The sequence below is a fragment of the Xiphophorus hellerii genome, chromosome 8 (genome assembly GCF_003331165.1).
Source record: "Xiphophorus hellerii strain 12219 chromosome 8, Xiphophorus_hellerii-4.1, whole genome shotgun sequence".
Taxonomy (NCBI): Eukaryota; Metazoa; Chordata; class Actinopteri; order Cyprinodontiformes; family Poeciliidae; genus Xiphophorus; species Xiphophorus hellerii.
Genome location: NC_045679.1, coordinates 14,321,185 through 14,346,497, shown reverse-complemented (window position 1 = coordinate 14,346,497; position 25,313 = coordinate 14,321,185). Strand labels below are relative to the sequence as shown.

At 41.9% G+C, this 25,313-nt stretch overlaps 2 protein-coding genes across 4 annotated transcripts; both read left to right on the top strand.

Moving 5' to 3' along the window:
- The first annotated feature begins 209 nt into the window (after positions 1-209).
- LOC116724378 (eosinophil peroxidase-like) lies at positions 210-6,527 on the top strand. Of its 3 annotated transcripts, XR_004340148.1 has the most exons (16): positions 212-465; positions 555-620; positions 701-788; positions 896-1,071; positions 1,179-1,311; positions 1,603-1,732; positions 1,819-2,025; positions 2,113-2,476; positions 3,125-3,285; positions 3,371-3,629; positions 3,713-3,883; positions 4,143-4,380; positions 4,471-4,689; positions 4,807-4,844; positions 4,947-5,096; positions 5,260-6,527. XR_004340148.1 is itself a non-coding variant. In XM_032570032.1 (15 exons), exons 2-13 carry the CDS (start codon positions 557-559, stop codon positions 4,682-4,684), a joined length of 2,205 nt encoding a protein of 734 aa, XP_032425923.1. In that variant the 5' UTR covers positions 212-465; positions 555-556; the 3' UTR covers positions 4,685-4,689; positions 4,807-4,844; positions 4,947-6,527. The 3 variants fall into 3 exon arrangements, 1 of the variants encoding a protein (XP_032425923.1); XR_004340147.1 differs by having other exon boundaries at positions 210-465; positions 4,471-4,708; positions 4,947-6,527; XM_032570032.1 differs by having other exon boundaries at positions 4,947-6,527.
- A 2,211-nt stretch (positions 6,528-8,738) lies between these two features.
- LOC116724377 (eosinophil peroxidase-like) lies at positions 8,739-14,307 on the top strand. Its single transcript, XM_032570031.1, has 16 exons — positions 8,739-8,789; positions 8,880-8,945; positions 9,026-9,113; positions 9,221-9,396; positions 9,520-9,652; positions 9,925-10,054; positions 10,140-10,346; positions 10,434-10,797; positions 11,236-11,396; positions 11,482-11,740; positions 11,824-11,994; positions 12,573-12,810; positions 12,906-13,117; positions 13,224-13,261; positions 13,363-13,449; positions 13,615-14,307. Exons 2-16 carry the CDS (start codon positions 8,882-8,884, stop codon positions 13,621-13,623), a joined length of 2,337 nt encoding a protein of 778 aa, XP_032425922.1. The 5' UTR covers positions 8,739-8,789; positions 8,880-8,881; the 3' UTR covers positions 13,624-14,307.
- The last annotated feature ends 11,006 nt before the right edge of the window (positions 14,308-25,313 follow it).

The following is a 25,313-nucleotide window of genomic DNA, read 5'->3' as shown; positions in this document are numbered from 1 at the left end:
GTCCTCGAGGACTGGAGTTTGAGACCCCTGGTCTAGAGAGAGATATGACTGACAGGCCCACTGACCAGATCATGTCTGCACATTTGCAGTTAACAATAGTCACCCCACTCAACAACATTTCAGACAAAAAGTATTGGTATCGGCCAAAATCGGAATCGGCAGGTCAGGCTTTTTAAAGATTGGTAATTGCAATCTACCAGAAAACTGCAATCGGTGCACCAATAGGTCCTAAATAAGATCATTAGTCTTATAGGTTCACCAGAAGCTGTAGCTGGTTGTGTTTCCTACAGTACTTTGACAAAGAACAAGAAAGTGACAGAAGCCACACCTGCTGATCCACTGAAGGAGGCGAGGCGTTGGGCCATTTTACCGAATATAAGAAGGGAAAGATATCTGAACACAGCATCACTACCCCCAAATATCAAATAACATCTTAGAACACCACAGAAGCCTTCACAGACAAAGGTAAACATTTTCTTTTAATCCATAGAGGATAATGTTTTCAATTCATTGTATTTTTAACTAGTTGATGTCTGTTTGATGCTTTTCTTCAGAGATGCTTCTCTCTGTCCTCCTTGTGCTGGGCCTCTGCCTGGTGCCCAGTCAATCCAAACCCATGGGTAAATTTCTCCTGACATATTTTTTTTTTACGTTTGCTTTTTAAATGCATTATGTTTAAATTGTTCTTCCTGTTTTCCAGAGGAAAAACTCGGCAGTCCTTTTCTTCAGAAATGCTTTGAAGAAGCAAAGAAAATAGTAGACGACGCATACAAATACTCAAGAGAAGAGTCAGTTCATAATGCTTTATTATCTTGAGTGATGAGCAGTTTTCTGAACTTCAGAGCTCTGGATTTCTTGTTAAAACTGAGAGATATTTCCATTCTCTCTCCTACAGGAGCCTCAGACGGGTCCGTAAGGATGTGGTGCAGCCGCATGATGCTCTTCGTCTCCTGAAGCAGCCTCGTGGAGTCACTCGTTCAGCTGTGCGTTCTGCTGACTACATGGCACAGACTCTCCGTTTGGTCCAAGAGAAAGTACATCGTGTGCACAAGCGCTCCCTCAATGCAACAGGTCAGGCACAGTCAAAGCTGATTTTTTTCCATTTCTGGTACTTTTAACAATCTGATTACATCTTAAAACATATAAGGACACGCAGCTCTCTGAACTACACCTTTCAGATTTACTCACGGAACAAGATTTGAAAGAACTTGCCCGGATTACTGGATGTGAGGCTCAAATCAGGAATCCACCATGTCACAACACACCCAATATGAACAAGTATCGCACAATCACCAGCGTCTGCAACAACTTGTAAGTCTTAGATTACAATTAAGATTTTATTGAATTTAAAACAGTTTTGTAGAACCGATTGTTCATCTATCTTAAGAACTTGCTCTTACAAATAAATACAGGGTTTTTTGGTACAAATCATAATTTTTAGAAGTTTCTTTTTTAGATCAAAAAGTTGAAACTTACCTCTAGAGAAGAACTTGTGAAATGCACTCTAACATCTTAGGCCATGAACCACAAAAGATGTGTTCACTACTGTGGGATTTCAAAAGTTTGATTTCTCAAAATCAGCTTTCCACATTTCTTTTACAGAAAAAACCCTCGCCTTGGTGCCTCCAACACCCCATTCACCCGCTGGTTGCCCTCTGAGTATGATGATGGCATCTCCCAACCAAAAGGATGGAACAAAACCCGCAGATTCAACAACTTCTTGCTGCCATTGGTATCAACTTAGCTTCAAAATCCAGACTTATTTATCAAAATATTTGTCTCAAGTTTAAAATTAAATATTTTTCTCTCCACTTTTAGGTGCGGCAGGTGTCCAATAACATCTTGAGCACAACAGATGCAGGCGTTGTCAATGACACAGAGTACTCTCACATGGTGACCTTGTTTGGCCAGTGGAATGACCATGACCTCACCTTCACACCATTTTCACCAAGTATTCGCTCCTTTAGCAATGGACTGAACTGCGACGAAAGTTGCGAGCAAAGTGAGCCATGCATCCCTATCCCGGTTGGTGTCAAAGCTCAAACCAAATTGTTTAATTTTGCTTCACCTTTCTGTTGTTTTACTTAAAACTCTTGCTTTTGTAACGATCAGATCCCTCCTGGAGATCCCCGGCTTCCCTCCCGCCCAGATAGCTGCATCCCAGCCTTTAGATCTGCTCCTGCCTGTGGAACGGGTTACTCTGCATTTAATTTTGGTGGAGAACCCAGCAAGAGGGAGCAGATCAATTCACTGACGGCCTTTCTGGATCTGGGGCAAGTATATGGCGCAGACGAGAAGCTTGCCCTGAACCTTCGTGACCTCACCAGTGATGCCGGCCTGCTGCGCGTCAACACCGAATTCAGGGACAACGGACGGGAGCTGCTGCCCTTCCACCCCCTGCAGGTGCAAATGTGCGCCACCCGCAGAAGAATCACCAACGACACCAACGCCAGGGAGGTGCCCTGTTTTATTGCAGGTTTGTTAGATTCTCAGTAGAAATTGAGTTGAATGATTGAATAAAAATTATAATAAAAATTATAATACTTAAACAGCAAAATCATAATATAATACTTAGAAATGATAATACTGAAAAAGCAAACCCAGCTATTGGATATTTCAAGATCCAGTATCGCCAATGTTCAATATTAATAAACGACTGATCAACAAATTGTCATTTTCAGCTCATGTCATGGGAGTGGGAGAGTTAGTAGCACTGTTGCCTTGCAGAAAGAAGATCCCGGGTACGATTCCCGGGATCTTGTTTCTGCATGTCCTTACTATGCATTAGTAGGTTCTCTCTGGACACTCCAGCTTCCTCCCACAGTCCAAAAACATGACTATCAGGTTAATTGGTCTCTCTCTAAATTCTCCTTAGGTGTGGATGTGTGTGTGCATGATTGTCCTATTTCTCTCTGTTATGTCCTTTTTTGGACTCGCAACCTGTCCAGGGTGTACCTGCCTCTCGTCTGTTGTCTGCTGGAGATAGGCACTCATCACCACTCGCGACCCCACGAGGGATAAGTGTGTTGGATAATGGTTGGGTGGAGTTCGTGTCATATTTTTAAGGTGCCTCCAAAAGTAAAAATGTCAGCAGGAATTGAGCTGTTGCTATATTTTTCCGCAGGTGATGGCCGTGTGGCTGAGAATATTGCCCTGACATCTCTCCACACCCTGTTTGTGCGTGAACACAACCGTTTGGCTCGTCAGCTGAAGAGGCTGAATCAACAATGGGACAGTGAGACTCTCTACCAAGAGGCCCGCAAGATCATGGGTGCTTACACCCAGGTAAAACAACCCAAACAGTCAGCAAGGAGTCTCATTTTACTCAAAGACTGTGTTGTTTTCTCATATTCTGGTTTTTGTGTATCAGACGTTTGTCTTCAGGGATTATCTTCCTCACATAGTGGGTCCTGATGCAATGCGCAGACAGCTCGGACGTTACCCTGGCTACAACTCCAATGTTGACCCCAGCATCTCCAATGTGTTTGCAACAGCCGCTTACCGTTTCGCTCACCTGGCAATCCAGCCAGTTTTGTTCCGACTGGATCCAAACAACAGAGAGCACCCTCGTTTCCCCAGTGTCCCCCTGTTCAAGGCTTTCTTCACCCCCTGGAGAGTCATTTTCGAAGGTGTGCCCCACAAAAATAACTGCAGCCATCTTGTCATTGTGCTGTAGGATGAAGCCCTCATTTCTTTTGCTCTCACTCTCCAGGCGGTATCGACCCTTTGCTGCGTGGTCTGATAGGACGTCCTGCTAAATTGAACACCCAGGATCACATGATGGTGGATGCTCTGAGGGAGAGGTTGTTCCAGTTTGTGATGCACCTGGCTCTGGACCTGGGTTCTCTGAACATGCAGAGAAGTCGTGATCATGGCCTGCCTGGTACGTGATTCACTAATTCCACCCTGCAACTGGGAATCTGAACATGATCTCTGACTCAATCCTCAGAGATTTAAGTCTTTGAACATTACCAGCAAATTTGTGAGACTTTTCACTCCATTCTTAGTCATATATACTGATTTTGGAATAACACAGATCATGCCACTAATATCTCAAATTAACATGTAGTTTTATTTGGACAATTATTACTTGTTCTCTCCATCCCTCAACTTTCTCATCCTCATGATTTCTATCACTTCAGGCTACAATGCCTGGCGCAGGTTCTGTGGTCTGTCCCAGCCTCGTAATCAGGCAGAGCTGGCTCAGGTTTTGAGGAATCCCACCCTGGCTCAGAAGCTGCTGGAGCTCTACGGGACCCCCGACAACATTGACGTGTGGCTTGGAGGTGTCGCAGAGCCATTTGTGCCTGGCGGCCGCGTGGGTCCTCTGTTGTCCTGCCTCATTGCAACTCAGTTCCAGAGGATTCGTCAGGGTGACAGGTCAGTAAAGCAGAGTAGGACTAATGACGAGTACAAAAATAAATCATAGAGTCAAATGGAATGATTTGCTCACTTTCTGGAATATTTCAGACTGTGGCACGAGAGCCCCGGCGTTTTCACGCCACAGCAGAGGCAGGCTCTGTCTGCTGTTACACTCTCCAGAATCATCTGTGACAACACCGGCATCACATCTGTGCCCAGTGATGCTTTCAGCGTCGTCTCAAATAGCAACCGTCTGGTGCAGTGCTCCACTCTGCGTCGCCTGGATCTTACTGCATGGAGGGAGAGACCCTCCATGCAGTGACTCCGGTGAGACCCTGTGACTCCGGTGAGAGCTTTTTCATCCTCGGGAGCAATCATCTTACCTGATGTAGTGTTCTCTTTTGTAATCGTGTATGAACTGTATGATTTTGTTTGATATTACAGGATCCTCTGCTGGTTGTTCAGAGTCCAGTGGCAGAGAGGTCAGTTTAACCTTTAATACTGAAATCATGGCACTCTTTTGTCAAAATAAATCTAGGATATTTAAAAATCTGAAGACTTATTTTGATCCTTGTGATGAACAGAACCCAACCCAGACGGATGAACTGAACAATCTGGACCCTCTGGATCTCCAGGACTCATTAGACCCTGTGGACCCTGTAAATGTTCATTATCCTCTGGACCTCCATTAACCTCTGGATCTGCAAGAGCCATTGAAATTTCAGACCAATGAGGTAGTTGATTCTGAGTAGTAATTTCCATAAAGTCTGGAAATCCTTTGTATATTTTTTGTCATAGCTCAGATTTGGTTGCTTTATGAATTTGATTATTATGTGCAAACAGTACTCTGCTCATTTAATTTTCTCAGCATTTTGATTTATTTATGTTTCTCCTCAGACCCATTAAGACCATTCAGCCCCAGATGCCCTCTAGCATCACCAATATTCAAACATCAGTGTCCCTTTTGGGATTATGGGCCATACACAGAGAGATTCATTTGTTTCTGTCATAAAGAAACAAAACAAGCCAACACAGATTGTGGACACGTCTATTTATATTCCTCAGTCATTGACTCTGCACTTTTCCCATTGGAACAGAAATCTGGGATTACAATGAAAATTGTCAAGCTGGCCATCAACATCTTCTTCTCAAGACATTTTTTCTTCACTATGGGACATAAACACACCCTGTGGAGTACTCATTACTTTAGACCAACATTTGGCTTTATACTTTCAAATATAGAACTAGCAACTTCTTAGCAACATAGAACAACTGGAATCAACATTTAGCTTAATAGTTACTAATAGCAGAACCAACCAGCATTTAGCTTTGTATGCTTACTAATAGCAGCTCTGAACAAGAATGTGGAGTGCTTATTACTTCAGACCAACATTTAGCTTTTTACTTTTAATATCAGAGCAAGATCTAGAGAAACTCCTGTTAGTTTACTTAGAAACCCAGAAAAAGAATAAAACATGGAGAACCAACATTTAACTTTATACTGTATATTTACTAATAGAATCAAACATTGAGAAACAAACTTAAGATCCATAGAAAACCCTACTATTATATAGATTATGATCTACTTATTGTTATTAAACATGGGGAACCAATATTTAGTTTTGTACTTTAGTTTTGTTGTTTTCTTTGCATTTTCTTCTAATTCATGTAAAGCATTTTGAACTGCCTTGTTGCTGAACATTTGCTATATAAATAAAATTACCTTACCCTCTCCAGGATGAACTTCCCATTAAAAAACACCAGTTTTTTGACTTGTGGGCTTTTAAATTTGTTTACGTCAGTCACTCACAGCAGCAGATGACCAGATAAAGACACACCATACCACTGTATCCTCATTTTACAATTTATTGTAATAATAAAGTATCTTTGTGAGTTTTATGCTAAAACTCACAAGGATATTTGCTCCATGGGTTTAAATTGAACTAATGTGTTTAACTCTGTTACAACTTACAGTCTGTTAAACCAAAAATTAGCATTTGGCCAAGTTTGACGGGATTAACCAGTATTAAATTGTGAACATGTTATGCACTAACAACATGTACTTTAAAATGTTATGTTTTGCTTTGTTTGCTAATATTTTGGTTTACTGCAACTTTGTTGTCTTATATTGAATATTGCATTCAATAAAGCAATTGAGCAATCACTGATTTTGTAAATTTTTTATTACTGATTTGTTGCAAATTTAAAACAACTGTTTTTAAAGTAAGGAGCTGCAAAACATTAAAAAGGAGAACTCGGAGATGTTAGATGTGGAATACACTTAATGACATGTCTTGCAAAGTTGTGGCCAAAACATACAAATAAATGTATCATTTATTGTAGTAGCAAAATCTCACACTGCAAATTTGCCAAAAAATAAATAAAAGAAAAAGAAAAATTCACTCTTAAAGTTGATTATAAAAAGGAAGGAAATTGTGTCTAACAAAATCACATATGAGAAGATAAATGTGTGGATGTGCCATAACCTTCTTCAGCTTAGCAAAAACAAAACTGAAGTTACTATCTTTGAACCTAAAAAGGAACGATCTGGAGTCAACACACAGCTTCAGCTGCTTCAGCTGGAAACTAGCAATCAAGGCCAAAATGTAGGTGTAGTGATGGACTCCGGCTCAAACCTTTAGAGTCAGTTATTCCTTAAAGATGGGCTCGTAGTTGATGCATTTAACAAAGCCGGGAACATGGACCAATCACACTTTTGGGGCTTTGCGCCACGTGCGCTGCCACAGCTGAGTCTCTAAAGTTTACCTCAGCGCCTTTCACTCAAATTGGACACAGGCTGACCTGTATCTCAACTCCCTGTGGAATGCTGTTGTGGACGGTAAGGACGTCATCCACACAGGTATCCTTCTCCAAGACTTGGCACTCTTCCTCCAGTGAGAAAAGGCCTTGAGCTTTGCGATTTCTCTCATTTCAAATAGTGCAGTGCATTCAGCTGGACTTCAGAACTGAGGTGCTGTGCTAAAACTTCCTGGTTTTAGTGAGTTTTAGTCAGCTCCCTGAATCAGCTGCAGCTGCTTGATTGACTGACTTTTCAGGAAAATGTGTGAAGACACTGTTGCAGTAATCAGTTACTCACTTAACCTCATGATAGCGAAGATCAAGGAACTTCAGCTTGTTTGTCACAGTGACAACAATAGCATGAAAAACCCATTGTATGTGCAGAAAAGACATGCCCACCATAAAACACAAACACACTTACACTGCTTTTCAAAGAAACATAATGATTAACTTTACATTTATTGTTCCTCTTCCTTGTCTTGAACAAATGCAATATTGCTTTCTTATTTCCTTAACCTCTGTGACTCACACTTTCAATCATTACAGCATTGTTTTCAAATGAAAATATTCTGGATTTTTTTTTCTATTAAATGCTAAATAGAAAAATTAAGACACTGTGCTTTTGACTCTTTGAATTTCATATTATTTAGATTTCTTAACTTCATTTTATAAAGACTAAGCTGTTTTTGCTTTTTATTTTACTTTTCCTATCTGTAGTTTCTGTTGTTCTACAAAAGGCTGAAACCACTGTACCATCAGTAAAGAAAAGCTTTTTCCAAAAGCAAGTGTCCTTCTTTTCCTTTCTCACTGGTTTCATTTATATCATAATAAAAGTTTATGAAGCTAGATTAAATCTTTTGATATGAATCTAACTCAAGGTGTTGGTTCAACTTTAATTCTCATTTGTGGTACAAACAGAAAACAGTATAATGTTTATATGTTTATTTTGGGTTATATCATTAATGACTATATTAACAAGGTGAAAATTAACTGTCAAAAATGTTGAAGTAGAGGAAATTTCTATTTTGGAGCAATAGTTTAGCTTTAGCTAGTTTAGCAAACGTGCAAATGCTAAAGTAAAACTTGCTTGTTGTTATTTAGTTTACCAAAGTATGACTCAACACAGAAAAATGATTTGAAACCAAACAAATCTATATCACTTCATTTCATTGATAGAAATGAAACAAGTTTCAGTGTTTGGCTGGATTTTTTGTTGCTCCTCTACCTTCATCAAATTACCTTTGAAAAATTACATTGAAAAGTGACTTTTGATTAAAATGATTGAAACGTTTTATCCCCAGATGTCAATGTTTGTGCCGCTTTCTGACCAACCCATCCAACAGAACTTATTGTACTATTATTTATAGGTTTTTAAAGAACACTGTTAGTCATATCAGTTGACCAGAAGCTGTGACTGATTAGACAAACGAAGTGTTTCCTGCAGGAGTTTGATAAGGAAGAAGGAAATGCATTTTCTGACAGTAGCCGCACCTGTTCATCCCGTAAAGGAGGCGAGGCATTGGGTCAGTCTACTGAATATAAGGAGGGCCAGAGAGTTGAACACAGCATCACTACCTCCAGATCTCAAAGAGCATCTTAGGACGCCACAGAAGCTTCCACAGACAAAGGTAAAAAGATTTATTTTAGACCATAGAGGAAAGGGTTTGCAATTCATTGTGTTTTTAATCAGTTGATGTCTGTTTCATGTTTTGCTTCAGAAATGCTTCTCTCTGTATTTCTTATCCTGGGCCTCAGCCTGGTGCCCAGTCAATCCAAACCTACAGGTAAATTTCTCCTGAGAATTTTTTTTTTTTACATATATGCTTTGTGAATGCATGATGTTTAAGCTGTTCTTATTTTTCAGGCGAAAGGCTTGGCAGTCCTTTTCTTCAGAAATGCTTTGAAGAAGCAAAGAAAATAGTAGACGACGCATACAAATACTCAAGAGAAGAGTCAGTTCATAATGCTTTCCTATCTTGAGTGATGAGCAGTTTTCTGAACTTCAGAGCTCTGGATTTCTTGTTAAAACTGAGAGATATTTCCATTTTCTCTCCTACAGGAGCCTCAGACGGGTCCGCAGGGATGCGGTGAAGCCGCATGATGCTCTTCGTCTCCTGAAGCAGCCTCGTGGAGACACTCGTTCAGCCGTGCGTTCTGCTGACTACATGGCACAGACTCTCCGTTTGGTCCAAGAGAAAGTACATCATGTGCACAAGCGCTCCCTCAATGCAACAGGTCAGGCACAGTCAAAGCTGATTTAATTCCTTTTCTGGTAGAAAGCCTTGTGCTTCCGATTTACAATTTTAGTATACTTAGAAGTCAATAAGGACACATGGATTGTTGAACTATACATTTCAGATTTGCTCACTGACCAAGACATTAGAGAACTTGCCCGGATTACTGGATGTGAGGCTCGAATCAGGAATCCATCATGTCTCAACACACCAAATATCAACAAGTATCGCACAGCCACCAGCGTCTGCAACAACTTGTAAGTTTTTATGACAAAGAATAATTTTCTTTAATCTAGTTTTATAGAAATGATTGATCAGCTATCTTGTCAAATTGGTTTTAGGAATAAATTTGGGGTTTATTGGTGCAAGGCTTCATTTTTAGAAGCTCCTTTTTTAACTTACCCACTAGAGAAGTACTTGTGAAATGCACTCTAACTTCTTAGGCCATTCACCTCTAAAGATGTGTTCCCTTCTGTTGAATTTCAACAGTAAGATATCCAATCTTGAATCTTCCACATTTCTTTTACAGAAAAAACCCTCGCCTTGGTGCCTCCAACACCCCATTCACCCGCTGGTTGCCCTCTGAGTACGATGATGGCATCTCCCAACCAAAAGGATGGGACAAAAACCGCAAATTCAACAACTTCTTGCTGCCATTGGTATCAACTTAGCTCCAAAATCCAAACTTATTTATCAAAATATTTGTCTCAAGTTTAAATTAAATATTTTTCTCTCCACTTTTAGGTGCGGCAGGTGTCCAATAACATCTTGAGCACAACAGATGCAGGCGTTGTCAATGACACAGAGTACTCTCACATGGTGACCATGTTTGGCCAGTGGAATGACCATGACCTCAGCTTCACACCATTTTCACCAAGTATTCGCTCCTTTAGCAATGGACTGAACTGTGACGAGAGTTGCGAGCAAAGTGAGCCATGCATCCCTATCCCGGTTGGTGTCAAAGTTCAAACCAAATTGTTTAATTTTGCTTCACCTTTCTGTTGTTTTACTTAAAACTCTTGCTTTTGTAACGATCAGATCCCTCCTGGAGATGCCCGGATTCCCTCCCGCCCAGACGTCTGCATCCCAGCCTTTAGATCTGCTCCTGCCTGTGGAACGGGTTACTCTGCATTTAATTTTGGTGGAGAACCCAGCAAGAGGGAGCAGATCAATTCACTGACGGCCTTTCTGGATCTGGGGCAAGTATATGGCTCAAACGAGAAGCTTGCCCTGAACCTTCGTGACCTCACCAGTGATGCCGGCCTGCTGCGCGTCAACACCGAATTCACGGACAACGGACGGGAGCTGCTGCCCTTCCACTCCCTGCAGGTGCAAATGTGCGCCACCCGCAGGAGAATCACCAACGACACCAACGCCAGGGAGGTGCCCTGTTTTATTGCAGGTTTGTTAGATTCTAAGGAGAAATTGAGTTGAATGATTGAATACATAATCTTTCACTAACAAAAAAATAATTATAACAAAAGGACAAGTCTCAAAACAGTATATTTTTTTAAAGGATCAAGCAATAACTATGTTGCTTGATCCTTTAAACATAAAAAAATAATATTGCTCAAATACTTAGTCTGTGTAGTCAGTCTTATAGCAATAAGAACAGAACAAACTGAAACAAAATTCAGCAACAAGATAACACAAGTTATGAAACACAGGATTTGCTAATGAGCAAACCCTCAAGTCTATATTTCAAGTCCTAGTATCTCCAATGTTCAACATTAATAAATTACTGTTGACCAAATTATAATTATAGTCATTTGTCAATTTTAGGTGCCTCCAAAAGTAAAAATGCCAGCAGGAATTGAGCTGTTGCTATATTTTCCCGCAGGTGATGGCCGAGTGGATGAGAATATTGCCCTGACATCTCTCCACACCCTGTTCGTGCGTGAACACAACCGTTTGGCTCGTCAGCTGAAGAGGCTGAATCCACACTGGGACAGTGAGACTCTCTACCAAGAGGCCCGCAAGATCATGGGTGCTTACACCCAGGTAAAACAACCCAAACAGTCAGCAAGGAGTCTCATTTTACTCAAAGACTGTGTTGTTTTCTCATATTCTGGTTTTTGTGTATCAGATGTTTGTCTTCAGGGATTATCTTCCTCACATACTGGGTCCTGATGCAATGCGCAGACAGCTCGGACGTTACCTTGGCTACAACTCCAATGTTGACCCCAGCATCTCCAATGTGTTTGCGACAGCCGCTTACCGTTTCGCTCACCTGGCAATCCAGCCAGTTTTGTTCCGACTGGATCCAAACTACAGAGAGCACCCTGGTTTCCCCAGTGTCCCCCTGTTCAAGGCTTTCTTCACCCCCTGGAGAGTCATTTTCGAAGGTGTGCCCCACAAAAATAACTGCACCCATCTTGTCATTGTGCTGTAGGATGAAGCCCTCATTTCTTTTGCTCTCACCCTCCAGGTGGAGTCGACCCTTTGCTGCGTGGTCTGATAGGACGTCCTGCTAAACTGGGCACTCAGGACAACATGTTGGTGGATGCTCTGAGGGAGAGGTTGTTTGAATTCATCCAGCACCTGGCTCTGGACCTGGGTTCTCTGAACATGCAGAGAAGTCGTGATCATGGCCTGCCTGGTACGTGATTTACTAATTCCACCCTGCAACTGGGAATCTGAACATGATCTCTGACTCAATCCTCAAAGACCTACATCAGTAGTCTCAAACTCCCTTCCTCAACTGCTGGTGTCCTTCAAATAGTATATCTCTCTGCTTCAGCACACCTTAATACACTATTATCTCATTAGCACAGCTCTTTGGAGCTATATGGACATTTTATTCAAGTGTCGAGGAGAAGAGATACATAAAAAAGATGCAGGACTCTGATCCTCGAGGAATGCAGTACTTAGATCAGACAACTGATCTAAGTAAGAAAATTTGTTAGCCTCTCCTTTGTCTTCTAGTGATCACCAGAAAGCCTCAGATACAATGCCAAGTAATAAATCGCAGATTAGCCTAGAAGACAACATCATACGCTACGCTGATGACCTATTATTGTATTTACTATTGTTGCAAAATTAATAATTAATAATAATTATTCTTAATATCAAAGTCTAAATCAAATTTGATGCTACAAATAAAATTAATATGTCTTATTTGGACAAGCATTTCTTGATTTCTCAACTTTCTCATCCTCATGATTTCTATCACTTCAGGCTACAATGCCTGGCGCAGGTTCTGTGGTCTGTCCCAGCCTAGTAACCAGGCAGAGCTGGCTCAGGTTTTGAGGAATCCCACCCTGGCTCAGAAGCTGCTGGAGCTCTACGGGACCCCCGACAACATTGACGTGTGGCTTGGAGGTGTCGCAGAGCCATTTGTGCCTGGCGGCCGCGTGGGTCCTCTGTTCGCCTGCCTCATTGCAACTCAGTTCCAGAGGATTCGTCAGGGTGACAGGTCAGTAAAGCAGAGTAGGACTGTTTGATTTATTTTCACAAGAAGAAATCGTAGATTTGAATGGAATCATTTACCAAAATTCTGTAATTTTTCAGGCTGTGGTTCCGGAACCCCGGCGTTTTCACGACACAGCAGAGGCAGGCTCTGTCTGCTGTTACACTCTCCAGAGTGATCTGTGACAACACCGGCATCACATCTGTGCCCAGTGATGCTTTCAGCGTCACCTCAAATAGGAACCGTCTGGTGCAGTGCTCCACTCTGCGTCGCCTGGATCTTACTGCATGGAGGGAGAGACCCTGTGGCATCGGTAAGAACTTGTTCATCCACGGGACCAATCTAAACACAGTTTTACACGATGTAATGTGCTTTCTTGTAATCATGTGTATAAAAACTTATTATGTTTGATGATTCAGGATCTCCTACTAATTGTTTGAAGTCCGATGACGGAGAGGTCAGTTTCACCTTTATTACTGAAATAATGTCACACATTGTCAAAGGAATATTTTAAAATCCAAAAACTTAATGTGATGTTTATTTCTTCTTGATAAACAGAACCCAACCCAGACAGATGAACTCAACAATCTGAATCCCCAGAACCCACTGGATCCACAAGACCCATTGGAACTTGAGACCAATCAGGTAGTTGATTCTGAATAGTAATTTCATAAAGTCTGCAGTTCATTTATGTGTCTTTTTGTCATAGCTCAGATTTGGTTGCTTTATGAATTTTGATTATTATGTGCAAGCAATACTCCACTCATTTCATCTTCTCAGCATTTTGACAAAATGTATGTTTCTCCTCAGATCCAGTAAGGACATTCAGCCCCAGATGCCCTCTAGGATCACCAATATTCAAACATCTGGGTATGGCCCGTAATCCCTCTTGGGAGAGATTCATTTGTTTCCGTCATAAAGAAACATAACAAGCCTACAAAGATCACGGACAGACCTGTTTATTTCGTTAGTCATTGATTCTGCACTTCTTCCATCGGAGCAGAAAGCTGGGATTACAATGGAAATTGTCAAGCTGGCCATCAACATCTTCTTCTCGGGACATTTGTTCTTCACAATGGGATATAAACGCTCTCTTTCCAGGATAAACTTCATATTAAAAAACGCCAGTGACTTGTGGGCTTTTAAATTTGTTTACGTCAGCCATTCGCAGCAGCAGATGACCAGAAAAAGACACAGCATACCACTGTATCCTCATTTTACTCTTTACTGTAGTAATTAGGCATTTTTGTTAGTTTTAGCTTCATAGCAATGGGTTTTGATTGAACAAATGTTTTTGACTCTGTTACAACTGTGTCTATTTTACCAAAAAATCAACATTACGATCATTTTGATGGGATCAACCAGTGTTAATTATGAACATGTTTTGCACTAATTCCTTTACCTTCAAATATTATGTTGTGATTTATCTGATCATATTTTTGTTTTACTGCACCTTTGTTGTTTTACATTGAATGTTGCGTTCAATAAAGAAATTGAGCGATCGCTGTTTTGTATGAGTTTTTTATTGATGAGTTGTTGCAAAGTAAAAAATCAGACTTTTAAAAGTAGGAGGAGTTGTGGAACATCTAAAAGGGAAACTCAAAAATATTGAAGGTTGACTGCCTTTCACACTAACTGACATTGCTTGAAAAGATGTAAAGAAAACATTAAAATATATATTCCATCTTTTAATGTAACAGCTTAATTTCACACTAAATGCCATTAAAAAAGTGCAGCAGATGTCTCTTGAAACTCCTTAGTACTGAACATCAAGATACATCAGCTTGTTTTCTGTCACTGCCCACTTTCAGGAAATGAGCTGTTGCTGTGTTTCTCTGCAGGTGATGATGGATGAGAACATCGCCCTGACATCTATCCACACCCTGTTCAATCAGATCAAGCCACATAAGAAGAAAAACTAATTAAAAGGAGTGCTTTTGTTATGGTAACAATTTCAAAGGAATAGGCAGTTGGGGGCAAACACATGACGTGTACGGTTTTCTTTTTGTAGAAAAATGTATATAAAGTATTATTTTTGCTTGAGGTTACAGGATCTCCTGATAGTTGTGTAGAATTCAGTGGTGGAGAGTCAGTGTCACCTTTATTGCTGAAACCATTTAGGTTTTTTGTCAAAGAATGCTGGGAAATTTTAAGACACAAAGATGTAATTTGATATTTATTTCCTTTTCATATACAGAACCCAACCCAGACAGATCAACTGAACAATCAGGACCCACAGGATCTCCACGACCCCTTGGACCTGCAAGAGCCTCTGGGCCTTGAGGTAGTTGATTCTGTAGTAGTTTGTATACTTTTTCCTAGCTCAGATTTAGTTGCTTTATGAGGCGATAAGAACTTTGATTATTATGTGCAAACAATACTTTACTCGTTTCATTTTTTCAACTTTCTGACACAATTTTTTATTTCTCCTCTGATCCAGTGAAGGTCCTACAAAATCTGTTCACATCGGTTAGCCACTGCAGCAGATGATCAGATAAAGACACACCATACAACTGTATCCTCATTTCCTGTAATAAGACATTTTGTTAGTTTTAGCTAAATAAGCATGGGTTTTAATTGAATGAGTCTGTTTAACTCTGTTACAGCTTATAGTCCATTAAACCAAAAATCAATACTGAGTCAATTTTGATTGGATTAACCAGTATTAAGTTATAAATATGCCATACAAATCATGGTAGCTTAAAAATGTTATATTTTATGCTTCGTCTGCCAATATTTTTGTTTTACTGCAATTTTGTTGTCTTATATTGAATTGCATTGTCCCTCAGAAATACAGATCTTTTGTCAATGTGAAATTATGTTATTAAAAAATGTTAAAAGTGAAAAATTTAAAATATATGTTTGACACACAGTACCAATACAAGATAAAGTAGAAAAATTGTGACTATTTGAACCAAAGTAAACAAAAAGAAAAAAGAATGTGATTACTTTATACTTCAGCAGAAATACTCTTTTTATTTAGATGTTATATATATATATAATTTATAGGATAATCTCTTTTTTTCCAGTTGTTCTGATTAGTTCGATGCTTTAATTTGCAGCAAGAAATTATTTTCAAATGAGAGACAAGTTATCAGAGTGTGACCAACAGAGGGAGCCAATGTTCCTCTGCCACATTTTAAAATATCATTAGTCCTCACTTATGTTCAAAAACTTCAGCTACACAATGAATCCTTCAACTTTTTTTCTATATGATAGAAAAATAGATTTTAAAAATATGTTTGCATTGCTTCAAAATGCTCACTTTATTTATAAGCTGAAGAAAAACAACCTAATGTGATTCCTTCTTTTGTCTTCAGCTGACTAATTTCTTTAGAATCCAGATTTGGCAGCTGGGTGAATCTTAATTTTACAGAATGCCTGGACTGCATGTGTTTGCAAAGAGAAGAAGACAGTCGCATGTTCAGTATAGGTGGACATGGACGTAAACATGCTAATGTTACACAAGAGAGAGGTGAAAGCAAAGTCTTTCTTACTGGGAGTAATGGGTGTTACTGAACAGGTTTTGACATGGAAATCTGGTTTAAAAATTGTGATACTTGAGTTCCTAATCTAGGTTTTGATGGGATTGTAAGATATTTGATTCCTAAAGAGTTTATGGAGACTAAAAGCCTAAAAAGACAAATCTGAATTTTATCCAGATAGTCTCTAATGTCAATTTGTGTCTAATTAATATGAAGAAAAAAGCTAATTATATATATATTTTTGTCCAAGAGGCAAATAACTCCAGAATACCAACCACAATTAATTATGGACAATCTGAATTTAAACATAAAATCAGAGTTTTTATGTTTAGCACAATTAATTATATTAATTATTGTTATTATTGTTATGATTGTGTTATTAACTGGGCAGTGTGCCTGCTTCTTAGTGGATGTGGGATCAACAGGAGGAAGAATAACCCCACAATGTAAAGTTTGCTGGGCTGCGTCATGATTAAGTGCTCCGCCTACAGCTTTTTCGTTGAAGAAAACATGCAGTTTGCCACGTAGTCCACCAGACAGTGTATGTGTGTCTATGTCCTATTCAACCCCCAGCTTGTGTGCAGTAATGGATACCTATTATTCATAGCACATGAGAAAGTATTTAGATTGTCTGTTTTTGTCATAGAGCTGCAGCTGAACTTTATGTGAATGGAGAGAGGAGAAATTAGCTACTGGAAGGAAGTATTGGAGTGTAAATCTGGTCAGAGTTAGAGGGGAAGCAGAATGTTGAGACTGAAGCTTGAAACACATGTGAAGCAGATCAGAGGAAGTCGAAGAGGCCATGGATGTTTCAGGGCTGTGTGTGGTCCTGTTTTACTTCAAAGGGGGTTTAACCTATATGTGCTGAAATTGATAAAACATGGCGAAAACTGCAGAAGGTATAAATTCTCAAAGAGCTACTGAAGTTTGAGCAAGGGGTTTTGGCCTCAGCTGAAGTGAGAAGCAAACCTGGTAACACTTTATTTGACAGGTTGGGAATAAGACTGTCATGACACCGTCACAAACATGACATAACACCTGTCATGAACATGAGTAAGTCTTTAGCTTTAATAACATGAAGCTACGTAATTTTTAAAGTTTAATCAGTAATACTTTTATAACAAATTTATGTCAGATCATGATTTCTTGGTTAATGACAAGTTGTCATAACAAAGACATTTTGAATAATGTCAACTTTGTATTAAAAGTGTCATGATTTACTGAATGACACTTTATGACAACAGTCATAAATATTCATAAAGACGTACTCATGTTCATGACAGGTGTTATGTCATGTTTATAACGGTGTCATGACAGTCTTATTCACAACCCGTCAAATAAAGTGTTACCGAAAACCTTAATTTTGTCTTCCATTTCCAATTTTAATTGGATTTAGTTCTGAACTTTGACTAGGCTTTGGTCATGGTGAACAGGATCTGAATCAAATGGCTGATTTTCCACCTCAGAGTGCAATGAATTTTCAGAGATCCCCTTCTATTGATATAATTATTTGGTTCAGGATTGTAGAAGCAGAGCCACATTTAAGACTTGCAGAACTGCAACCCTCTAAAGCTGGGACACCCATAATCTAAATGTGGATTTAAATGTACATTTGCTATCCTGCTGGAAAGCAAAAGTGAACCTCTTCTCTAGTCTGTTTAAGCCTCAAACAGATTTTCTTACATGATTTAGTTCAATCCACCACTATCCACATAGCATGACGCTTCCACCACCATGTTTTAGGTGGATATGGGGTGTTAAAGGCGAAGGCTTTGTTAGCTTTGCATGCAGGTTGCAAAGAGCTAGTTTGACATTAACTATCATAAGCATCTTATTCCACATGTTCACTGTGTATCTGATGCAAATGTTAACATTTGTCTTAAATAAATGGATGATTGCCAGGCTTCTGCAGCAGGGAATGGCTGAGGAGGTAATGCGCTGGTTTGACACTGGAGCAGGGAAATGAAAGAAGACAAGGATTGAAACCACTTCCTTGAATTGCAGATGTGACTGTTTATGGTTTTCCTTCAGCAATAGCTTTTGTCTTGCCACTCTTCCATTAAGGGTAGATTTGTGAAGCACATGACTAATAGTTTCCATGCAGATTTCCTTACCTGATCTTTTGATCTCGGTGGATCCCTATTGGCCTCCTGGCTGTTTTCTTCGCCCCGCCTGCTGGGCTCCGTGGTCTTCAACATGCTGCTGTTTACTAATTATCACTAACAAACCTCTGAAGTCTTTAAATAGCAGCTTTAAACTTGACAATCCAGTACACACTGCTATTTAGTAATTCTGAAGGCCACTGAGATTAAAGAGGGCTAAATACTAATGTACACCACAGACTATTTTTTAGTCCAACACAAAGTCCTAATAACAAACACTAAAGCTTAAGGTTTTACAAAAGTTGTAAAACAAAAGCTTCAAGAAGCAGGAATAGTTTTCCAGGGTAATATAAGTGTATGCTGACTCAGTAATGACTTCAACAGTTTACGTTTTGGTTTTACAATAAATTTAGCTCAAAAGACATGGTGAAGATTTCTCTTCCTTTCTCATGCGTCTCCAACACAGTCACAGCTTTTCCTTCTTTTTCTTCATCTCCGATTTATTCAAATTCCTTAAGGCTCGTTCCCGTGCCCAAAGAATCAGGAACAGGGATGAATTCCAGCGAAGTGGTCTGAAGAACTGTGCTAATCCCTTACAGATGTGTCTGAATCTTGTGAGCGAATAGCAAGGGGCATAAAGTGAGAGTTAAAGAAGGGGCTCTGACATGGAAAAAGTTCAATGAATTACCCGCAAAACAAGTGAATGACCCAGAACAGCTGGTTCTGACCGTCTGGAGTCTTAGGGTAGAGGACGGATTTGATCATGAAGCACATGTTGTTCAGTCTCTGGAGGAACCTTTGGTATGCAGAATCAAGCTATGTCAGTCATCCTCAAAGCTGAAGTATAACTGCATGCCAGCCAAAACAAAGAGCATCCTGAGTAGTTATATGCTGGAAAAATATAAAACTGCGAGAAGAAGAACTGTGTGACAAAACAGGAAACATTTGCAAAAGAGCAGATGTTTTTTTGTACTTTGTACTTCTCAGACTGGAAAGATCATTTTTATGAGGCTACAAATTCTTCTTAACTTCTTTGTTTCTTTCTTGATCCTTAAAGTTATTGCTTTCCTAAACAAGTGTGAAACTTTAAAACATTAGGTTTTGTCCTTATCTTTCAGTATCTAGAATTTGCATTCTGAACTACACCGCAGTATTCAGGGAGGATTTGTTCTGGAGCTCTATGCCTCTGATTTGTCCTCATTGTTTACACAAGCGGAAAAGGAACGTCATGTGATGGTGGAACGGTGTGTCCGCCAAGAACAATACAACTGCCTTAACTGTAATTTACAGTATGATTTAAATGCTTGTCCCATGCAGAAAATCTGTCCAGGGCACAGATTACAAGGTAGTCTGTTTTAGTTTGCTTAGTTTTTTGTCTTTCTGCTGCCAAATAGGGACTGCATTTTTCTTGGCAAACACGATGGAGTTCAGATAAAATACTCTGTAAAACTAAAATTAAAGAAAAAGAGGAGAATAATATGAAAGTATGAAGTAAAAAAAAAAAAAACTAAATGCAGAGACTGCCCCTCCCTCAGTCAGGCGCCCTTGAGCAAAGCCTTTAACACCTAGCAGCTCCTCTGTTACTTCAGAGTGTTAATAATGATTTAGCTGCTGCTGGGTGACTTCCAGGTGTAAAAGTTAGCAAAGAATGTCTGAGATAAACTAAAAATGCTTAACTGCTGCTATTATGATTTCTTCAAGGCCTAAATGGTGGAATCAAGGAGTTACTTTCAGCACATAGATACAATTACAGGGGAAGAAAATGATTAAACTTGTGCAGTCCTGAGCAAAAGCTTGTGCAAATGTCTGAAACTAACCTATTTTTACTAACATTTACAGAAATGATCTAGGATACAGGAGTATTTATACACTGCAAAAACACAAAATCTTACTAAGTATTTTTTGTCTAGGTTCTAGTACAAAACCATAAGCACACTTTGAAGAAGATAAAATTAAATTAAGTAACTTACAGCAGTACATAGGAGCTTGTTTTAAGTAAATAATTCTGTAATATTGATAAAAAGGACATTTTGACTGTGTATGATTCATTGAATATGACTGTGCTTTTGTAGGTGCTTTGTAAAAATGTACCCTAATGGTACAATTTAGGAAAGTTTTGTTCATGACAAAATGTTCTTTTTTATCTACATCCAAGACTTGTGTTGCTTCGTATTTTGTGAGAGTTTTGCCTTTATGTTTTTTGTTGAATTTTGGATGCTTTTTTTGCTGGTAAACCTCCTAAGGATCCATTTCACAACATGTTGGATTTTCTGATAAATGTCTTTTATGCATAAGCAAAACACTGCTTATACAACTCCTTAAGTTTTTATGCCTGAGTCCATGAATGCCTGTTCATCAAGACAACTTTAAGAATGAAAGTAGAAAGAAATGAGATTTGTTTAAAGGCGTTAGTCCTTTATTTGTGCAGTATACTGTGTAGATATATACTGCACTATAAACACTTGTGTAAGCCAGAGTTTATGATAATTTTTGGGGGAGGAAAAGCTTGCAGCGCCCTGGTGATGTAAAACATCCTGTCTCCTTGATATAAACACTGTACATTATTTACTGCTCGACTTTCACACAGCGAAGACTCTAGTGGTTAAATGTTTCCTTTTCTGCTCCCTTCTGAAAAAAGAATCACATCAAGATGTGATTTAAAACCAATAACAAATATTTCTTAGAAGCTATCTTTTGTTTAAAATGTAAAGTACACTAAATTTACCCTCTAGTGGTACTTTGGACAAGCATAATTTAGTTTTTTTTTCCTTAAAGTAGCATTTTGTTGTGAGAAGCTGTGAAATCCACGTGACAAGTTGCTGTGGTTTAGCAGCAACCATGGTGTGGTCCGTGCTGTAGATGCTAGAAAAAATGTCCTGGTTTCCTGCACACAGTAAAATGAAAACCTTGGATGAAGTTTCCCAACCTATGCATTACGCATCTGGAGTTACACCAGGAAGGCTGCGATTAGACTTGCCAACAGCAAATGAGTCCAATTCATCAGGGGACGAGATGTGGGTCAGTAGTCTGCCAACAAGCAGAGACTAAGATATTGTGCAGACTCCCCTTTTCCCTTTCCCTTTGACTGAGAAATGGCTAATTATGACCTTGTAGAAGATTGCCGGTTAGCTGAGTGTGGATTCCACGTCGTCAGGAAAGCACTGATGAAGAAGAGGCTCTAGAGGAGGGTGGGTTTGTGGGAGATGGGTTTCTGGAAATATTGGAAAGTTCAGGTTATGTATCTGAGCAGGAGTGTTGCTGCACCATATAAAAAGCAGACGTATTAAGACTCATTCTTGAAAATAAATTATGTTCAGTGCCTAGCAAAACGTTTCCTACCCTCTTAGCTTTTCAGATTTTGTCTTGCTACAACCTCAATTGGGAATAATTTAAACTTTCGCCCGAGTTTCGAGTATTTTGGAGCCTCTAACAGGTTTTTGTCTGAAATTGCCCTGTATTTATCTCCACCTACCTTCCTACTAATTCTCACCAGCTGACTCAGTTTATACACGAAATCCCAACTGTTAAGATTTAAAGTGCTGTGTAAATAATATTCAACCGCCATAACAACAATAAACAATTTAAAATTAGAAAATAAAACAAATGCTGACTGTCCATAAGCTGCTAAGAAGGAAACTACAACAGTCACCAAAAATGGATGTGATATTCTGTAATTTAATTAAAGCATATATAGGTCTGGACATATGGCTGAGAAACTTATCAGAAGAAGCATTTCATGTCACTCAATACTGATAATTATTGATTAGAGGGGTTTTTTTGTCTCCTCCATGGGCTGCCACCTTATCGTGGTGGAGGGGTTTGAGTGTCCCAATGATCCTAGGAGCTATGCTGTCTGGGGCTTCATGCCCCTGGTAGGGTCACCCAAGGCAGACAGGTCCTAGGTGAGGGACCAGACAAAGAGCAGCCCAAAGACCCCAATGATGAAGGAAAACTTTGGACTTGGTGTTCCCTCGCCCGGACGCGGGTCACCGGGGCCCCACTCTGGAGCCAGGCCTGGAGGGGGGGCACGATGGCGAGCGTCTGGTGGCCGGGCTTTTACCCATGGAGCCCGGCCGGGCTCAGCCCGAAGAGGAAACATGGGCCCCCCCTCCCATGGGCCCACCACCCGTGGGAGGGGCCAAAGGGGTCGGGTGCAGTGTGGGATGGGTGGCAGCAGAGGGAGGGGACCCTGGCGGTCCGATCCTCGGTTGCAGAAACTGGCTCTTGGGACGTGGAATGTCACCTCTCTGGTGGGGAAGGAGCCGGAGCTAGTGCGTGAGGTCGAGAGGTTCCGGCTAGAAATAGTCGGTCTCACCTCGACGCACGGCTCTGGTTCTGGAACCAGTCTCCTTGAGAGGGGCTGGACATACTTCCACTCTGGAGTTGCCCAAGGTGAGAGGCGTCGGGCAGGAGTGGGCATACTTGTTGCTCCCCATCTCGGCGCCTGTACGTTGGGGTTTACCCCGGTGAACGAGAGGGTAGCATCCCTCCGCCTACGGGTGGGGGGACGGGTTCTGACTGTCGTTTGTGCTTACGGGCCGAACGACAGTTCAGATTACCCACCCTTTTTGGAGTCCTTAGAGGGGGTACTGGAGAGTGCTCCTCCTGGGGACTCCCTTGTTCTGCTGGGGGACTTCAACGCTCACGTGGGCAATGACAGTGAGACCTGGAGGGGCGTGGTTGGGAGGAACGGCCCGCCCGACCTGAACTCGAGCGGTGTTCTGTTGCTGGACTTCTGTGCTCGCCATGGATTGTCCATAACGAACACCATGTTCAAGCATAAGGGTGTCCATATGTGCACTTGGCACCAGGACACCCTAGGCCGCAGTTCGATGATCGACTTTGTCATCGTTTCATCGGATCTGCGGCCGTATGTCTTGGACACTCGGGTGAAGAGAGGTGCGGAGCTGTCCACTGACCACTACCTGGTGGTGAGTTGGCTCCGGTGGTGGGGGCGAAAGCCGGTCAGACCTGGCAGGCCCAAACGTGTTGTGAGGGTCTGCTGGGAACGTCTGGCGGAATCCCCTGTGAGACGGAGCTTTAACTCCCATCTCCGGCAAAACTTCGAACACGTCCCGGGGGAGGTGGGGGACATGGAGTCTGAGTGGACCGTGTTCCGTGCCTCCATTGTCGAGGCGGCCGATCGGAGCTGTGGCCGCAAGGTTGTCGGTGCCTGTCGCGGCGGCAACCCTCGAACCCGCTGGTGGACACCTTCGGTGAGGGATGCCGTCAGGCTGAAGAAGGAGTCCTATCGGGCCTTTTTGGCCTGTGGGACTCCGGAAGCAGCTGATGGGTACCGGCGGGCGAAGCGGCATGCGGCTCGGGCGGTTGCTGAGGCAAAAACCCGGGCGTGGGAGGAGTTTGGAGAGGCCATGGAGAAAGACTTCCGTACGGCTTCGAGGCGATTCTGGTCCACCATCCGGCGTCTCAGGGGGGGGAAGCGGTGCAGCACCAACACTGTTTATAGTGGGGATGGTGTGCTGCTGACCTCTACTCGGGACGTTGTGGGCCGGTGGGCAGAGTACTTCGAAGACCTCCTCAATCCCACCAACATGCCTTCCACTGAGGAAGCGGAGCCTGGGGACTCTGGGTTAGGCTCTCCAATCTCTGGGGACGAGGTCGCCGAGGTGGTTAAAAAGCTCCTCGGTGGCAGGGCCCCGGGGGTGGATGAGATCCGCCCGGAGTTTCTTAAGGCTCTGGATGTTGTAGGGTTGTGTTGGTTGACGCGACTCTGCAATGTCGCATGGACATCGGGGGCAGTTCCCCTGGATTGGCAGACTGGGGTGGTGGTCCCCCTGTTCAAAAAGGGGGACCGGAGGGTGTGCTCCAATTATAGAGGGGTCACACTCTTAAGCCTCCCTGGCAAGGTCTATTCAGGGGTCCTGGAGAGGAGGGTCCGTCGGATAGTCGAACCTCGGATTCAGGAAGAGCAGTGTGGTTTTCGTCCTGGTCGTGGAACGCTGGACCAGCTCTACACCCTCGGCAGGGTCCTGGAGGGTGCATGGGAGTTCGCCCAACCAGTCTACATGTGTTTTGTGGACCTGGAGAAGGCGTTCGACCGTGTCCCTCGGGGAGCCCTGTGGGGGGTTCTCCGGGAGTATGGGGTACCGGGCCCTTTGATACGGGCTGTCAGGTCCCTGTATGACCGGTGTCAGAGTCTGGTCCGCATTGCCGGCAGTAAGTCGGGCTCGTTTCCGGTGAGAGTTGGACTCCGCCAGGGCTGCCCTTTGTCACCGATTCTGTTCATCACTTTCATGGACAGAATTTCTAGGCGCAGCCAAGGTGTTGAGGGGATCCGATTTGGTGGCCTTAGGATCTCATCTCTGCTTTTTGCAGACGATGTGGTCCTTTTGGCTTCATCAGATCGTGATCTGCAGCTCTCGCTGGAGCGGTTCGCAGCCGAGTGTGACGCGGCCGGGATGAGGATCAGTGCCTCCAAATCCGAGGCCATGGTCTTGAGCCGGAAAAGGGTAGAGTGCCTTCTCCGGGTCAGGGGGGGTGTCCTGCCCCCAAGTGGAGGAGTTTAAGTATCTCGGGATCTTGTTCACGAATGGGGGAAGAAGGGAGCGGGAGATCGACAGGCGGATTGGCGCAGCGTCTGCTGTCAAGCGGGCGCTGTACCGGTCCGTCGTGGTGAAGAGAGAGCTGAGCCAAAAAGCGAAGCTCTCGATTTACCGGTCGATCTACGTTCCCACCCTCATCTATGGTCATGAGCTTTGGGTCATGACCGAAAGAACGAGATCGCGGATACAAGCGGCCGAAATGGGTTTTCTCCGTAGGGTGGCTGGGCTCTCCCTTAGAGATAGGGTGAGAAGCTCAGTCATCCGGGAGGGACTCAGAGTAGAGCCGCTGCTCCTTCACATCGAGAGGAGCCAGTTGAGGTGGCTCGGGCATCTGGTCAGGATGCCTCCTAGACGCCTCC

Bases quoted from the DNA above. Each gene is read 5' to 3' on its own strand.
- LOC116724378 (XM_032570032.1), top strand. From the start codon at position 557: ATGCTTCTCTCTGTCCTCCTTGTGCTGGGCCTCTGCCTGGTGCCCAGT. The intron at 3,286-3,370 runs GTAAAACAACCC...TTTGTGTATCAG, and splicing joins TCATGGGTGCTTACACCCAG to ACGTTTGTCTTCAGGGATTA. The intron at 4,381-4,470 runs GTCAGTAAAGCA...GGAATATTTCAG, and splicing joins AGGATTCGTCAGGGTGACAG to ACTGTGGCACGAGAGCCCCG.
- LOC116724377 (XM_032570031.1), top strand. From the start codon at position 8,882: ATGCTTCTCTCTGTATTTCTTATCCTGGGCCTCAGCCTGGTGCCCAGT. The intron at 10,347-10,433 runs GTTGGTGTCAAA...TGTAACGATCAG, and splicing joins AGCCATGCATCCCTATCCCG to ATCCCTCCTGGAGATGCCCG. The intron at 11,397-11,481 runs GTAAAACAACCC...TTTGTGTATCAG, and splicing joins TCATGGGTGCTTACACCCAG to ATGTTTGTCTTCAGGGATTA.